The 19,150-nt window shown below is 37.2% G+C and overlaps 1 protein-coding gene across 1 annotated transcript in view; it reads right to left on the bottom strand.

The window, feature by feature from the left end:
• Window positions 1-1,857: 1,857 nt before the first annotated feature.
• pkib (protein kinase (cAMP-dependent, catalytic) inhibitor beta) overlaps window positions 1,858-19,150 on the bottom strand; it is a 29,914-nt gene continuing 12,621 nt past the window's right edge. Inside the window, exons 2-3 of the mRNA XM_072656585.1 lie at window positions 5,413-5,584; window positions 1,858-2,874 (exon numbers count right to left, since the gene is read on the bottom strand). Of these exons, the coding sequence (XP_072512686.1) occupies window positions 2,792-2,874; window positions 5,413-5,557 (228 nt within the window). The 5' untranslated portion in view covers window positions 5,558-5,584 and the 3' untranslated portion in view covers window positions 1,858-2,791. The remainder of the gene's footprint in view (window positions 2,875-5,412; window positions 5,585-19,150) is intronic.

Raw genomic sequence — 19,150 nt, 5'->3', positions numbered from 1 at the left:
GGTTTACAGTGATGTAATGCAAGGCAAAAAGCATACAATCATGTGTATGTATGTGTATGTGCAAGAGTTTGTCTCCTTCCAGATACCCAACAGACTAGAAGAGAGTCAGATTTACAATTTATTTTGTGGGCAGCTCTAAAGTCTCAGCCTTTTTGCATGTTGATATTTTGAAATTAAAGAAATACTTTTATTTTCTTAAAAAAGCAAAGACCTTCCAAGTCATTTCATCAGTGTTCATAAAAATAATTTTCTGATATAGTGGGACAGATTCCTATGCTTGCCCATTTCTTATGTTTTTAATACATTACCTTCAAGAGCTGTCCTGCTGCCTAATATATTCCACTCCTTGACAGATGCCACTTTAGATGAATATAATCAATGTAGCGAAGAGTAAGACATAGACTTGTAGAGTAAGGGCCCTCTTTGAGCACTTTATTAAAGTCAACATCTGAAAAATTGACTGTGAGGCAAGAGAGAGTTTTTTTAGAAATCTTATGGAGTATATGATCGATTACTAAAACCTTGTAAGTAGTAGTGCTCTATCAAGGGAAGATCTCCCATGTCTCATGCATCAGTTCTTACTTGGTTTTTACAGAATGTATAGTGTATTTGGAAATCATGTCTTCTGGTTGCTTTGGTCAGACATTACTCTGAAATATCAACAACTTAAATCTTATTTGCTCTATTGTTTTAGATCATTTTCTGGAATGTGACTGAAACCACTACACTAGTTTAGCAGTGCTGCCAGGTAAAAACTTTGATAGTTATTCTTTATATTGTCTGTTCAGTGTAACACAGTAATCTCTTACATGCTTCTGCTGTGATTTCCTCACATGCAGAATCCACTGCAGGGATCTTTCTTCAGCTTCTGTGCTGAAAAACAGACTCAACTGGACTGGCTGTGCACAGTGATGGCATTTGTGTAACAGTTTGTCTGACAGTTTGTGACTGCTGGCATTTTTTTAGGGCTGCTTCTGTTCTGTACACAAAACCAAAGAGAGCTCATCTGTGTAATTTATACAGTTGTACCACCTTATTTACACACCAGCTTGGGGGAAGAACATAATTTCCTTAGCAGTATTCAGAGTCATCTCAAATGCATGATTGATTGTCAGATGCCAGCATGATTTATGCTTTTAACTTGCATACTCACACCTATATTTCCATATACCACATTGAAAACCGGTCCTTCTGCAGTGAATTTGACCTTAAGGCAAGACAGAGTGGTGTTGTGAGATAACAAGTATATTTTATATTGAAATAATGTCTTCTGGTTGCATTTGTCAGAAATTGGATTATTATACTATCATTCTGTTTGTTCGTCAATGTTTCTCTATTGCTTTGGTAAATTTTTTGAAAGGTGATTGAGATGAGCAGATCAGTGCAATCTCCACAGATCATCAGTCACACAAAAATCTTGATTGTCTCAAAATTGAATGATCAGTGGACTAGTAGAAATGATTCAGAATGACTTGGAATAAACTCTCAATTGGACAAGGGTAAGCAGAGTCCTTAAAAATTATGTTCTGGCTTGCTGTGTACTGTGAAGACATGCATGATCTCAAGAGTAATAAATCTTGAGATTATTACAGTTATCACTAGACATTACAGAAATATGACATCACTGCAGTTTCTGTAATACACGTGTGTGAGACAGTTTATGACTGTTGGTAATATTTTTTAAGTTATACAGCTGTAAGGCCTTATTTATACACCAGCTTGGGGGAGGAGAGAGTGTTGGTAGAAACTGATGGGCAGGTTGAGTTACTGATTAATTTAATGTTATTCAGTGCCCTCTTGTGGCTACATGCGGTGTCAGAATTGGAGAGCAACAAGCAGGGGACTTGAAAACAACTATAAAAACTAAGTACAGGATTTATTGTACAGCATCATGGCATTTTGTACAGAGCTTACAAGGGACTGTAAGGAGGATTCAGAGTGAAGTTAACAAACAAATGACAGATGTTTCCACACAGCTTGTTGTTTAAGTGTATAGGCCTATCTTAACACAGAGTGAAAAAGGAAAACAAAAGACAGACAGATTCAACCTTGTGTTTTCTTTTGCCTTGCTATTGACAGCACTGAGAGAATTAGCCATTACACTGACCTAACAACCAAAACCGATGTTTACAGTTTCAGCAATACAATATAAGACACAACAACAGCCAACAGCAGCGGACAACAAAAAAGTCAGCAGACGCCAGTTATAGTTCCATATTTACACTTCTCACAAACACTTCTCACAGAAATGTTAACAAAGCACATTTTTACAGTAAAAAAAACACAAAGTAGATGCTGTGGCACTGACCACAAATGACCGACCACAAACTGAAGGTAAAAATAGTACTTACATCAACAGATGGAATGTTTTGACTTCTGTTGTGCAAAAAACCCCAGACATTCTCACAATTACACACCAACATTCAGTGACCATTCCTGTAAATAAACCAACAGCTCCCTTTTTGCCCTTGTATTAAATGTCCCACAAATGTTTCCATAGACCTTCATCCCACCATCAAGCAGTCCTTAAAGTGAGTGCTTGTCTTTTTGAGACATGGCTGGTATACCATCATCACCCAGCAGCTGAACTTTTTGCTGGTCCTTTGGAAATATGGGGGAACTCTTATGGGGTGAAGGGTGTCCTCCTCCATCGGCCTACATCAGAGTGGCCTTGCATAGCTCCAAGTGTGGCCATAACAGTAGACTGGTCATTGGGGTTGGAGGAGAGGTAGACCGTTATATTGTCTTGGCTCCTCTCTGGAGTTGAGTTCAGGGCTGTAAATGGGTGAAGTTATGTTCCCTCTGCCTTGTCCTCACCGGGGACCTTGGCTGCATCACCTGAGGACGACCCCTCTCCTTCCTGTTCACCATCGTCTGTAAAAGTATATGTGTGTGAACAGAAATGATAAATACAAAGTGAAAGAGTACAATGGACGATCATAATTACTATGAAAATACATACTTATATACTTAAATACTTATGGCGTACAAGCAGTTACCTGCTTTGTTGCTGATAGCTAGAACACTGCTGGCTGCCATATGCTGACCAGAATTCGATCATTATTAGACATTTATCCAAAATGTAGTAACTCAATTTTTTCAGTTTCTTAAAATGAAAAAAAAAAAAAAATCATGATGAATGGACCAATGGAAATAGTCCAGAATGACTTGGAATACATCTTTATATACTGACTTTCACTGAAAGTCATTCTCCTGTAAAGTTGCCATGTCTAAAATTTTGAAGGAATTTGTGCTTGGCACTGACGATACACTTCATGTGAGGGGTGATGAATTAACAACTATGAACATGGAAGTATGAGCGGAAAATGATTTATTTCAGTGATTCAGTACAATTGTTCAGTAATACGACTATAATAATAACAGTAGCAGCTGTTTGGAGGCCCACTACTAAACTAACTAATTGACCTCAAGAGAGTGATCTAAAGAGTCATTCTGAGTTACCACACGGGAGGCCAGATTCATAAAGCACACAGGCAGATTTAACATGTATTAAGAAACTAATATAATTGCAGGAACAAATATCCACATATCTTACAAACCTGTACTTCATTTTGTTTTAAAACATGAACATACGCAGACTCCACTAATTAACCAAGATATATTTGCATGTGTTTTCTGACTGATGAAAGTGTATGGTGACTGGAACCAGATGTCAAGGAGAAGCTCCCTTACAGAAAGTTATAACATTAAATGGTACCTGACACCTGAGACATAGAAAAGCTTTTGAAAAAGTTTTGGCCTGAGATATGTTTTAACCATTCAAGATGCAGGGGTACATGTATGGGACTGTAAGACAAAATACTTACCTAGGAAACTCCATCAATGTCAACATTACATATAAAACTCATCTACAATCTAACCACTTCATACCAAATCCATCTAAATGACTACTTACATCTCAGTAGTTGAATTGTATAGACATTTTGAAGAGTTGTTACTCTTCAAAATGATGTAAATCAATATAATTGTATCAAAATGCCATAATATAATATGCAGATGCTCAATAAATGTATTCATTTATTACTGATAAGAAATTAAATATATTATTGTACTAGATATTTTGCGTGCTGTGGTACTGGTGATGCTGAATTTTCAGAACCTTGTAAACAAATTTTCCACACTTTGTATCAGCTATTTGTAATAACAACAACAATCAGCCCAGACTTTCTTCTCAGGCTACAATTAAAACAAGACTGAACAATGGCCCCTTTTTGCTGTGTTGTCTGGCAGCCTGAATTGTGAATAGTCTCTGGATGAGAGCCATAGATAATAACCGAACCACACAAAACCACTTAAGCATTGGATCCAAGTGCATCTGTAATGACAAGGCACTTTGTCTTGTCATAGCAAAAAGCCTTTCAGGAATAACTCAATCTCTGAGTCAGCTAAACAATACTGTTGGCTACTGAAATAAAAACATTTAGTCATATCTATATAGATTCATTAAAATTATTTTAAATTCAGAATTCAGTATTCAGTATTACTTGAGAATGGCCATTCCTTGCTTCTGGGCTCCCCCTACAGTCAGAAAGTATAATTCACAGCCACCATTAAATGATAATAATATTACAGGATTTTACACACATATGATTTGGGTATTATTGGATATATTTGTCCATTCATGTTTTTGTGATTAGGTTGTGTTTTTCTGTTGTGATTATCTAGTGAACGTGTAAATGTGTCAGTTTTTATTCACCCCTGGCAGCTAGCCTGCTTTTATGGCCTTTCCTCTGATAAAACTTTTTAGTTCAGCTAAAGCAGCAGGAATCAAATTAATGCCTGCTTATAAACTGCCAGATAAACAAAGAGATTAAAAAGTGAATAATAAGATGGTTTGAAATCTCAGCTCTATTGTAATATTACAAGCACACCATAGATCCTTACAAAATGTGATTTAAATGAGTAGGGAAGCCCAATCCTGCCACTTAAAAATCTGAACATGGTCATTACAAAAGCATAAACCATCTTAAAATAATGATATTGCAATTCACTTAATAATAATAATAAAATAAATAGGTGCTGGGGTGTAAAATAAGAGTTTTAGGGGGCTTTTATAAATAAGAGTATCACTGTCAAGTGAAACAAACATTTCTATCACAATAAAACGCTAAATGAACATGCTGTACAGGTGTTTCTATCTGGTGTAAAAAAGCTGCATTCCCAGCTATGGCCTTATAGGGAAAGAACCAGACAGTCAAGTCATAGCATACCTGCACTGTTGTCAAACAGTTAAATGGCTTTTCTTGTGCTAGGACTAAGATGGCACCCAATGACCTAGTGCCACCCTATAGTAGGCACCAATGTTAGGTGATTTTGTTGGTGAATATCATTCAGTGGCCCTTGTGAACTAAGATGTTTAAACAGAATGTGAATGCCTGACAGGTAGCGTACCTCCAACAGAAAGCTCAGCCAGTTTGTTTGGCAGCTCTGCTGCTCCAGGGCCTGCATTGGATCCTAAGATATCCGGCATAGCATTCCGCCGGCCAGTTCGACCCGTAGCGGCAAAGTCAGTGACGACAGGCTCCACATCAGTCATTGCTGGACCTTCTCCTCATAGCATCATCTGCAAGAGATTGGACAGCTTTTCACTGATTTGTGCATGCATTTATTCAGATTTTTCATGTAGCCAGCTTTACTTAGAGCTGTGCAGAAGAAATATTAAACAGCTGCCTGAAAGAAAAGTTAAACAAAGTCTAAACAAGGTCTAAATATTCCAACATCACAATCGTGTTTGTTGAAGAGAGAAATAGAGGTAGCTTTTAACACAGGCTAATGCTTAATTTTAGTTTCCATAAAATGGCAATATTGATCAACCTTCAACCTTCATGTCATCATCCTCTCTTCAGAGTGAATCATGTCCTCATCAATGGATACTTTGCTCTGAGAAGTACACTTGTAAAATTAATATATTTGGGTGCGGTCTTACTCAGACATCTACGAGAATAATAGCTGTTGCTGTATATGTACTGTTATTTGGGAAGGTTCCATCAATTCAAGCCGGTACTGCTCCACCCTTATTTCTTACAATATATTTGGGGTTTAAAGTAAAATACTGACTGTGGCTCTGTAGAAATTGCAGAAATTGAGATTACATCTACTTGGATTAGCATGACATAAAACATTACATTTCATATAACATTTCCTTCTAGAGGGTTACAAAAGCTGTACAATGAATCATCAAAAAAATGCTCCAATCCAAATATCTGTGATACAATTACCTGATATAAAGATGCATGCCTAGTAAAAGTATATTTCAGAAATAAAAATCAATAAAAGTATTGGATACAAAAGAGAAAAGTTCTGCATGAAGTGAATAGATGTAATAAACAAAAAAGTCCAGCATGAGAAAAAAAAAAACAGTATGAGGAGGGGTGTCTTGCCAGAGCTCACAGGAAAAAACAAAAGAGGAAAGCAGAGTTTTGAAGTACCTTTAGGATTCATTTTAAAGTTTTTAAGATTTTAAAACCGCTCTTAACCGTGGAACTACATTTTTAAGGGTAAATCACCTCTCTGTAGCACTTTGAGCTGCTACATGTAAGGAGAGAATCTCAAGTTCTTATAATAGTGTGTTTGAGGTTGGGAGATTTAACCTGGCCTTGAAACTTCCTCTATTTATCCCTGAAATGATGTTTGCAGTCATGAGGTTGGTGCTTATGTCCACTGCTGCTTCCTTTGGCAGTCAATGAATCATTGAATCAATGCATCAATGTCAACAACTGAGGCAGCTCCACACAGTTCACATTTGTTAAAGTCGCATTCTAACAAAGTGAATTCAGTCAGTTTAAGGTGAACTCAGTGCTCACACAGGTCCGCCCACACACACACACACATAATCTCAACAGAACAGCAGTGCTAAGAGAATGGAAGCAGCTTCATTGTGTTTTGATATGCTTTTCCTCAAACTATTGTTTCATCACATGTAGTTTTCCCATCCTATGATGGTCTGATTTCTTTGACACTTCCTAGGCATTGACACCTCTTTGGCCTTTATGTTCAGATAAAATACACCCAATCTAAATGCAATCTAGTAAACTATAAACATCAATTCATCATTCTGGCCTGACACTGCCCAGCATATTATAGTCAAATTGGTGTTATAATGTGGTGGAAAGCACATTTAGTTTAAGTTCACTTTCATTGTTTTACTTCAAATCCAAAGCTAAAAAAAGCACACAGCACACAGGTCAATGTCCAAACACCTTTTACACAGCACTATGAGTCATTGCATGCTATGCTTATTAAATAAAATAAACTCAAAATCAATTCTACATATTTGTCTATAATAAAACAATGAGATGTTGGTGTTCTGTGGAAAGCACAGCAACAATAATAACATGTTTTGTACTCTCTAAAATCAATAGCAATACCATGGGAATTGTGCATCTGCAGTTACATAAATGTCTCATTGATTTACAACACTCCACAAGCATTATTACCTTTATTAATAGATCCTCTTCAGGTGCCCACTAAAAGCAATTACAAACGATGGCCAGTAGGGGACCTGCTGTATGTCACTACTCCTAATCTAGAGTATTTGCAGCAATAGTGTTGTAAGGTATTTAAGGTCTACTGTCTCATCTAAGTATGATATACAGTCTGAGAAAGCTTGTATTCAAAAGAAAATTAACACAATACATACATACATACATACATACATACATACAAACAATCTCACATCATCCCCTGCATTCCAGTACACCTCCACATTACCTCTATAAGACCACACTGACATTGAAGAATGAGTAAATGTGTCTACATCTGCTTATCTAAACACCTGGGAATCTCTAAACCTAAAGTCCTATTAAGACATCTATATGATGGCAAAACATTATATGCATATTTCTGAAAATAAAGTTAATATGACAATGATTATGCTGCATCTATATATAACAAGATATTTATAGCACATAACTTATTCGTTCTGAATTATTAATGGAGGTGGATACACATGCAGAGAGACCCAAGATAATTTCCTTGATTTTCTTTGCATTGACAATGAGAGCTTTTTGGTTTTAACAACCCGCTAACCTATTAACACTGTGTTAAATAATATGTTTACCATCATTGTCCATTAACAAATGTATTAATGCGGTGTCATTCAATTATTTACAATTTACAATTCAGGAGCTCTACACTCTTTAACATAAAGTAAACAAAACCAGAGAGTACCAGTGAGTTAGATGAGATTTAATACATTTTAGAGATCATGATAAATGGTACTGACTGCACATGAAAAAAAAAAAAAAGTGCCCAGGCATATATCTGGGGTCTGTCCAGATGTTTTGGATCAGTGTGACTGTGTGACAACAAATCAAGAACATGCTAAGCATAATTTTTTTTAGTGTGCAATCACGCAATGGCCTTCTATTATACCGCAAGAGACAACAGGTCAATCTGTGCCATTAATCTGAGTGAGATCTGAGGCAGTAGAGACCAATAAACATGCTTGTGTTCTCAGAAAGCTGTTATTCTGCCCTACTACAGTAATCCCCAGACTTTCTCATAAGACACACTCCCATGCTTTCTCTCGCTCTCTTCCCCCCCCTCTCCCTCTCCCTCTACAACAGTATTGCTTTTTACTTTCCATGTAAGTGAAAGCCTGCTAACCCATTGAACAGATGGTGCTCCGTCCCAAGCTGGGCTTATTTGAGGAGCAGAGGATAATCACCTGTTGGATTGAGCAAGATTTAGAATTTAATCAAGGCCCATCCGTCAACTGGAGCTATTTTGAGAGGCTGTCCAGAGCTATTTATGGACGACTGTAACCTCAAACCAGGGGTAATGAAGCCAGTAAAAGGGTCAGAATTAGATGTTTTTTATTTGGTGCCCTCAACATAGTCACATGCTATGATTGCTCCAAACTAACACACTAGCATCCAGCTAACAAGCTAGTTATAACAAGTGGTAACAATATGACACTGCATTGTTACTGTACATGGCTATCTATCTGTCTGTCTGTCTGTCCATCCGTCCGTTCATCCATTTGTTCATCCATCGCTTACAGGGATCAGACAGCCCTAAAATCAATGCACAGTGATTTATAATGTCACATACCAGGCTAGTGTGTGAGCAACCTATTTGCACGAAACTGCTATATGATGTTGCTGAGACACCATCTATAACACTGTGGCTTAGAAGCAAACCCTCTGAACCTAATCGATCCTGACGCACCTCAGCTACAGCCAGCTGCCTCTGGTCCTTTCTGCTAAAGCGCACATTCTTAACGGCTCAGTGTGGCTTTTCCAAGAGCTTTAGTAAGCGATTGTTTGTGTGTGTGTCCCTGTGTGATCTAGAGCACATGGCTGGGTGGGCACTCTGAGGCACACACACACACTCTTGGTTGTTGTCCAGGACGGCTCTTTGGACTGCTGTGAGCAGACCGCACTTAGGCAAAGAAGCTCCAGCAGGCCACAGCCGTGCCTCTCTTCAGACAGCTTTAAACCCATTCATCACCAGCAGAGAAACAGAGAGAGAGAGAGAGAGAGAGAGAGAGAGAGAGAGAGAGAGAGAGAGAGAGAGAGAGAGAGAGAGAGATCGAGATCAGTGCCAGGCGCAGAAGCTGCGCACATACAGTATACAGTACACAGTATGGTCAAAATACCATAATGTAATTACATAGATACATATTGTGATTCCAAGACACCTTCCATAGGATTAGAATTACACTATAACACTTCATGTTAAAGGTTAAAGTTTGTCCTGGAATGATAAAAGCACTCCATTGAGAGACAATACATGAAGTATAGCAAGACCTACTGAAATACCTTCTACAAAGTAAATGAAGGTATAACGCCACACAGAATCTTACTGCTTTCCCATTTCTTACAGTAATAAATATGTTAGTACCATATAAACAGTTCTCTGACCCTCACAATTACAGTCAGGTCAATGTAAGATCATAACAAAAAACACCCTACAGATGCTGATACTTGGGAACCCTACAAAGGCAAACTTCAGGCAGTTATTATTATATAGTATATATACCTGATCAACATTATATAAGCTGATTGTAATCATTTTCCACATTTTTAAAGGATGCGGTAAATGGAACTTGAAATACAGTGTTGTAACACATCTAGAGGGCACTGCTGAAAAATGTTAATTTGTTTGTTATATCCTGTAGCGAACATTTTTTTCTTATATTTGACTGCAGAATTCGCAGTCTCTTGTAAATTTCTTTGCACCTTTTACAAACATAAGCTTTGACTACACCAATATTGCACCAATACCAATGCTGTAGCAATCGCTACTGATGCTGATACTGACACTTAAATCCAGTACCAGTAGAGAACACTGATACCATGAAGACAAGCAGTAGCAAACATGCATGCTGTAAAATTGGTAATATCAATCTTTCAAAGGGTGGCTGACCTGACAACGACTCTTAAATGACTATACCTAACAGTCTGCACAAACCCGGTGGAAAAGAATATCTAGCATGGTTGAACGTTTGCTCACTTACTGAAGCTTACTAACATGTTAATGAATGTTAAACTGCATGAACACTTTGTTTTAAAACTTTGGCAAAGCTTTTTACTTCCAATGGTTTGAAAGGAAGCTGCTTCAATTCAATTCAAGTCAAGCTTAGAACTGTTATGCTTTCATATTTGCAATTGTTCCTACATTGGGGCAAGTGTTATTTTTTCATGAAACCATTCAAATGTGAATTTATTTAACCAGAAGCAGATGTTTCTAGGTCATTCTGTTTTATTTGGGGCACTGCCTTTACCAAAATAAAAAAGTATAAGCAGATACTTGAGGATCTGGTATCGATAGAAAAAAGGAATGTTGGTACATCCCTATGTCACACATGATTCTGTGTAACTCTTGCACATTATTTCATGCAATCACAGCTTAGTTTTGTCTACCAACAAATACAGCTAGGGCGCATGCTAGATTATTAAATTAAATTAGTCAATTTGGTCTATTTATACTTGCAAAAAAACAAAAAATACAGTTAAACATTTAATTGTAATATTTGATATGACTATCATTAGAACAAATTTTAATATGTTCATAACAGCATACATCAGTAATTTCAGACTTACATATCATGTCTCATTGGTACATTTTTGACCTGTTGACCCAAAAAAGAAAAACAATGACCTTTGTGTTTCTTCGTGAATTCCACAACCCATGTGTCTGACAAAAAGCAGCCACCACTAGTCAGTTTTCACAGGCATACCCAAGCCCTGTTATGACACCAGCAGCAGTGGACTTGTCAAAATCAACACTGCTAAAACACACCTGCGCTTGTGTCTCAACAGGCATCATTTAACACATTTTCCAGCCACCGTGGGACCTGACAGACACATCTGTGCCTGTGTGCATCCTTGAATAGGTTCATTTAAGCGTTTAAAGTGAATAGACAGAGTTGAGGTTCAATAAAGGGGACTGTTACAACAAGCCAAATAACACAAAAAAAAGTATTGGGTTTGTGCAGAGTTTTGGCTTGATAGCAGCTGGCATTTACTTTACAATGTCAAAACAAACAAGCAAACAAGGTTAATCCTGTGTTAATCCCTGCAAAGCTACTGTAACAAGCATTAAAATAGCACTCTTCAAAAAGTCTCTTTAGCTGCCCCTTAACATGGCATAAACATATTGCCCTAATCAAAGTGAAGACGAAAAACGCCCCTGAGGTGGTCAAATCAAAATATAAAAAGAAGAGGCATAGGATATCTTATTTCCTTGAGTAGCAAGTGAGGCAGAAAGATAAAGCACTTGAAGGAAAAGGATGAATGAAAAGTGAAATAAGATTAAGCCAAACTTGAACAAGCAATTACACTTTTGTCTCCTTACCTGAGGAAATCACCATGATCCTTACAGCACGACTTTCAGCGCTGGAGGAATGTACACACTCCAGTTTACTGATGAATATGCTACTTTATTATTTCTATTACAGATATAAAAGTTTAATACCAATTTATACGGATACCGTGTCTTAGGAATTGCTAATATTGGCAGATTATTGTTTTATTTAGTTATGATATTACTGCCATATGTCAATTATTCCAATTCCTATATTACTGTAAATCTAAAATTGTACAGTATTTAAATTGTTATTTCCTTCTTTTTCAAATTCACTTTTTATTTAATTTCTTTCTGGAGGTAAATAAATGCATAACCAAATATCCGCTTGAAATATATGCCAAACCTACTCATCTGTCTGATGCCCATATTTTCTACAACTTTTTTAATCTGCTGATACCAATACGACTGAATCATCATAACTCTGCTATTATTTTAGCCGTCCTTTTTACTATTCAGACACAAAAAGATCAAACGAGTCATTGCAGATCAACTGCTCTTCAAGCTGATTTACACAAAAGTGCTCAGCCTGATTTTTCTAATGAAGTGACACTTCACTCAATGGGCTGATAAGCTGACAAGTTCTACATAATAAACATGAAATTATAAAATAAAGTTATTCACAATACAACAATGGATGCAGTCCTATTTACATGAAACAGAAAACAAAATGATTAGATTTCATAATAAATGGAAAATGAGGTCCTTGGGCCTCCTGAGTTTCATCCAGGTAGACAGGGAAGGGTTAAGAACCACAGACAAAAACCTGATCTCAACAATCCAACTGTCCAAACCATTCCTTAGATAGGATTGCACAATATTAACAAAATATTGCAGTTATTTTCATACTCTTTAAAATTGCAACCACAGTCTTAGTAGTTAGTAGTCATTAGTATATCTTTTCTACATGTAACACAATCTCTGTTACATCCTTGGTGTAACACAAAGGTTAATACTGTATTGACAATAACAACCAATATATTGAGCATCCCTGATCTTGGCCACTTGCTTTCAGCCACAGAGTGACAGCCAAGGCTTTCTCACAGTCATCTTATCTTTGCTCTCACTCTGACTATATATAGAAGACATTTAAGACAACCTTACCTTGTTGCAATGGCAGGTTACTTTCAACACATTCAACCGTGAGAAAACAGTGACAAAGCAATGTGACCTTATGAGACCAGATTAGTGGATTCTCTGTGAAAAGGATGTGGAAACTGCATTTAAGGCCAAACTGATTTTTCATGTTTGGCGTTTATAGAAAATTAAATAAAAAAAATGAGATGCTGAAAAACAGAGGAACATACTTGGCTGTTTTAAAGAGGAAAGCTGTCACACCCTGCAGTGGTTCATGGCTGCCCTTTTGTAGCGGTCTATCTTTGTTTATTTGACTAATGACTTTAGTGGCACAGGTATTGTTTGGTCAATACGAGCAGAAACAATGCAGGAGAAAGCCTACAACTGCATGGCCTGATATGATAGAAGCAGCCTGGTCTGTTAGTGTGCTGATTGTGTGGAGGCTGCCAGCTTTCATTTCATTTCCCTTTTCTGAGATTTCATCAGGAGTGAAAACAAAGAAGAATGACCTCTAATTTATGACAACGATGACTTGAAAGTGACAATGCTGCATGTCAAATTGCTTATTAGATAAATCATATATCTGACTTTCAGTGTTTTAGGAATTGCTGATATTGGCCCTGGGCAGATTATTGTTTTATTTAGTTATGATATTACTGTTATATGTCAATATTTCCAATTGCTATATTATTGTAAATCAAAAATTGTGAATTTAGATTTTAGTTTTAATTTCCTTCTCTTTTATATATATTTTTTTTATTTGATTATCCCACCAATTTATGACAACAATGACTTAAAAGTGACAATACTGCATGTCAAATTGCTTATTAGATTAATCAATTATCTGACTTACAGGTTCAGTATAGAAGCTCTATTTGCTGCAAAGAAACAGCTAATACAAATAGACACTCAATGGATCACAAATGATGTACAACACACAAAAAACAACCCCTTCAAATGGTACACATGCAGCACACTTTCTATTATTACTGTTTTTATTATGTAACATGAAGCGATATGGGAATTTTCATGCTCACACCATATCTTAATACTGATCATGTACAGTTCTGTTGCTGATCCAAGTGGCAATAGCATAATTACAGAGAAATATTTATTTTTAACAGTGCAGGTTTTGTGGGGTGTTTTGTAGTATGCAGTGGTTAGTACCTACGAAAAAATAAGTCTGCTTGGAGCATCTCAGAGCTGGATACCACAGGACACATTCAGCAGCCCATGACTCAACACAATGCCATAGCAATTTTAGTAAATTTTACTTAACTGGAGTCATCATTGTGCCACCAGAGAACCTCTAGTGTAAAGACATATTCAAACTTCAGCAGGCCTGTTAATATCCAGGCATCATACTCACAAATGTCATGCCATAAAAGGTAACAGATCTCACACAATGCTTTCACACTGGCCAGACATTACATATACAGATTAGTTATACATAATAATACATGACTCAGAATATACTCAATCAATCAATACTGTTACTCAAAGCCACTTGAACAAGTACCACATAGGAGAATGAATTATGCAACAACTGACACAGAGCAGAGGCTTTCTATTCATGAGTGCATTTATACTACCATGAGGTCCCCTCCTTTAAACAGCCATCAGAGATACAGTCTAAAAATGGTAAAGTTCAAAATCTGTGGGTGGAAAGTTCAAGCGATTCTGCAGTGCAAATGTCACCCTACCGCTGAGGACCCAGGACCAAAAGAAGGCTGGCTAAATCACAGGTCTTTGGAGCTTGGGCAATAAAAGACTATAGGCTAGAACAGCATGAGGACCAGATTTCTAATCTACATGGAAATGTGCTGATTTTCGTAACTTGGACAAGATTATAACAATATTTTAGATAATTTTATATTTTACATTATATTTGTCTTTATTTCATCCATGTAAGATGATAGTTGTTTAATTTTTATAAAATTTTTATAAATCCTATCCATGCTTTTGTGTACATCACAGCATTCAGCACGTCAGTACAGGCTCGTGGCAGCTTCGGGCAGCTGTCAAATATACTAGTCAGACTCGTCTTTGACAGATGACGTAAAAACTGAATAGCATTTTTGTGTTAAGCACCATTTCAGGCACAAGATACCTGGTAATATCCATGTACAAGGTTAGAGGAAGCAATGATAGCCTTTCAATTTGTAGATAGGATGTATGGGTCAATGTTGTTAATACAGGACAATAGTCAACAATCCAAAGACAGTCCCTGCCATCCTTGCTGAGATGGTCTCACTTTGCCTTTGCTTCTTCTCCAGTTTTATTGCCTTCAGCACTCCAAATCAGAGCACAATATGACTTTCTATGCACACAGAGAATATTGTTCATGCTTAATAAACACTGGTCAACTGCAGATTTCATGTAATTCAGTGTAATTAGTATTCAGACTGGTTTAATTGGATGAAGTGTAGCAGATGTTGAATGATCACTGTACTTAGTATAGGATCTGAATAGTAGTCTTTCAGAAACTGTTGCTACTCATGTATTTAGTCTGTGATTTACAGTGGATATAAAAAGTCTACACACCCCTGTTCAAATGAAAGGGTTTTTGTGATGTAAAAAAATGACAGCAAGACAAATAATTTCACAACTTTTTTCACCTTTAATGTGACCTATAACCTGTACAATGCAATTAAAAAACAAACAGAAACTTTTACAGCGGAAAAATATAAAATAAAAATTAATAAATATGCACACCCTTAAACTAATACTTTGTTGCAGCACCTTTGGCTTTTATTACAGCGCTCAGTTTTTTGTGTAGGAGCGTGGCACATCTTGATGTGACAATATTTGCAAAACCGCTCCAAATCGTACCGATTGCGAGGGCATCTCCTGTGCACAGCCCTCTTTAGATCACCCCACAGATGTTCGATGGGATTCAGGTCTGGACTCCGGCTGGGCCATTCCAAAGCCTTAATCTTATTCTGGTGAAGCCATTCTTTTGTTGATTTAGATGTGTGCTTTGGGTCATTGTCGTGCTGAAAGATGAAGTTCCTCTTCATCTTCAGCTTTCTAACAGAAGGCCCGAGGTTTTGTGCCAACACTGACTGGTACTTGAAACTGTTCATAATTCCGTCCACCCGGACTAAGACCCCAGTTCCAGCTGAAGAAAAACAGCCCCAAAGAATGATGCTCCCACCACCATGCTTCACTGTAAGTATGGTGTTCTTTTGGTGATGAGCAGTGTTGTTCCTTTTGGAATTATGTCCAAAAAGTTCAACCTTGGTTTTATCAGACCATAACACATTTCCCACATGCGTTTTCAGATGCGTTTGCAAAATTAAGCCAGGCTTGGATGTTTTTCTTTGAAAGATAAGGCTTCCGTTTTGCCACCCTACCCCATAGCCCAGACATATGAAGAAGACTGGAGATTGTTGTCACATGTACTGCACAGCCAGTACTTGCCAGAAATTCTTGCAGCTCCTTCAGTGTTGCTGTTGGCCTCTCGGCAGCCTCCCTAACCAGTTTTCTTCTTGTCTTATCATCAAATTTGGACGGACGTCCTGTTCTTGGTAATGTCACTGTTGTGCCACGTTTTCTCCACTTGATGATGACAGTCTTAACTGTGCTCCATGGTATATTTAATGACTTGGAAATTCTTTTGTAGCCTTTATGGGATGCTCTGGTAGCTCTTTGCGGACCATGGCTTGTGCTGGAAGATGTGGCTACAAAAATATCAGGACAAGCCTACTAGAACAGCTGAACTTTATTTGGGGTTGATCAGAGGCACTTGAATTGGTGACAGGTGTGTGCTGACTCCAATTGAACATGAGTTTGAATGTAATTGGTTAAATCTGAACACAGCCACACCCCCAGTAATAAAAGGGTGTGCACACCTATGCAACCACATTATCTTAGTTGTTTATTTTTACTTCCCCTCCCTGACAGATTTCTGTTTGTTTTTCAATTGCATTGTACAGGTTATAGATCACATTAAAGGTGAAAAAAGTTGTGAAATTATTTGTCTTGCTGTCAATTTTTTACATCACAAAAACCTGGCATTTGAACAGGGGTGTGTTGACTTTTTATAACAACTGTACATGTATTGTGATAAATATTGTGTATCGTGAAAAATGTCTTTAAATATAGTGATATAGTATTTCTACCATACCGCCCAGCCCTACTACAAATTTAAACCGCTCACTGTAACAATAGCGAAGAAAACTGCACACACTGCTCTGTTAACTATGATTCATCCATATTGATTAAGACAATGCAGAGATAGGCTCCTTACAATGCAAGCATGTTTACTGCTCCAGGTTATTATCAAGCATAAACATTAAAACACAGCAAACCTCTGAAAGTAGGGGTCCCAAAGACTGATGGTGTTATTTGAATAGGTTGTTTTTCAGCATTGTGCTTGTATAGTCAAAGCGGACTTGGTCAGCTCTTTGTGGCCAAAAGAGCACATGCAATACATGATGAGGTGAAAAATAAACTACTCTATAAGCCTACTCTTATTATTAACAGCTTACAGTTTTACCTCCTCAACACAAAGGAATTCTACAAAATGATGTTGATTGCTAACAATAAGCAGCTTGAAGCTCACGAAGAGTCAGCTTCAGGGACAGCACAATAAATGTACCTCCTGTCACACTCCAGCTAACTGTGACTACAGCATACTGGTAGTGGCCATGGTAACTCTGCAATGCAAAACTGCCTTCACAAGATATCAGTACAGCCCAGAGGAACTGTATGTTGATGCAGCTGCAAGACAAGACACCCAAGGCTCAGACATAATAAGTGTTGGGGATTGGCTACTGGATATCATTTTGGTATTTGGTTATATTAGAACATAACTAGAGAGAGATGTGCATCTCTTCTGACACAGCTGTAGTATGCAAATGCATCATGATACACTGACCCGGAGATGGTGTTTCATCTGCACTAATTCTGAAATGTAAGAATCAATAATAAGCAATTACAATGGTATTTAGACATAATTACATTCTGAGGTACTATTCAAGCATGGTGTAATGTTTTACTGTCTATATTCCACTGTTGTGTTATTATTTCTCCTAGGGATGCCACAATTTAAAATAATGTACTTTACAATTAGCTGTTTTTTAATTGAAACTCTTTACTTAAGACAAGCATCTATAGGTAGACTATAATGCTAGCTACTCACACACTCTACTAGCCCACAGGAAGAAACACACAGATTAGAAATTTATATCGCACATTGTGAGTGTGCGCTGTTTCAGGGTAGAGTAGTTACAGGACTGGATCGGATTCATAATTTCTTCCTTCTGAAGTCCCATCCACCACTTTCTGCTGTAACAAGCCTGATAAGGTCAGCCGTTCCTCTAATAACATTTGTGTTTTCAGTATGCAGTTTTTTCTTGAAATGGTAATATTTATAAGTGCTCTCTGAAGCAGTTGTGACGTCCCTCTAGAAACAGAAATCATCTCCTGAATCATCAGTTCATGTCAGAGGTGCTTTTGCACATTACAGACTGTGAAAACCCCAGCAATGTAGTTTTATCTTTCAGGTAAGTTAAACTCACACCCTGCTGACAATTAATGGTACATCATATATAAAACTATGGCGGTATAGAAAATAGTTGTTTGAGGCAACTAATTTTATAGTGTCATAATTGCACTATGACTTTGTTTCCTATAACGTGTATGCATTATCCTACTCCTTCCAGCTGTGCAATGCAGCTTTAAAACCAAAGAAAAATGCACAGTGCTCCTACTGTTAGATCAGAATGCTTGCACAGTGATTAAATTCCTAACCAGCCATAATTCAACAGTAAAGATATGGCGGAACTGTATTTCCTCACATGGTTTATTGTCACTAGGGTTGCAAAGGGGTGGAAAATGTACCGGTGTCTTTCCATAAGAACTTTAGCTCGGGAACTTTTGAAAATCATCAATGTACCGTTTTTTTGTCAACAGCAGACATGAATAAATAACAATAATAATAAATTTACCATGGGAATTAATAGGTAATTATGGGAATGAACTGGAATTAATTTATATATATATATATATATATATATATATATATATATATATATATATATATATATATATATATATATATATACATACATACTGAAGCATAATCTTGCCTAAAATAATTAGATATGATACCAAAACAGATGAATAGCAAAGCTGCTCCTGTCCCAGACACATGGCACATTACACACTGAAGGGCTATTGAGACCACAGCCCCTGCATTCACTGTTCATTCCTCCATCACATGTACAGCATATGT

This window comes from Salminus brasiliensis, chromosome 1 (genome assembly GCF_030463535.1).
Source record: "Salminus brasiliensis chromosome 1, fSalBra1.hap2, whole genome shotgun sequence".
NCBI classification, from domain to species: Eukaryota; Metazoa; Chordata; class Actinopteri; order Characiformes; family Bryconidae; genus Salminus; species Salminus brasiliensis.
The sequence above is the reverse complement of the archived record's forward strand: the minus strand, read 5'-3'. Positions and strand labels throughout refer to the sequence as shown.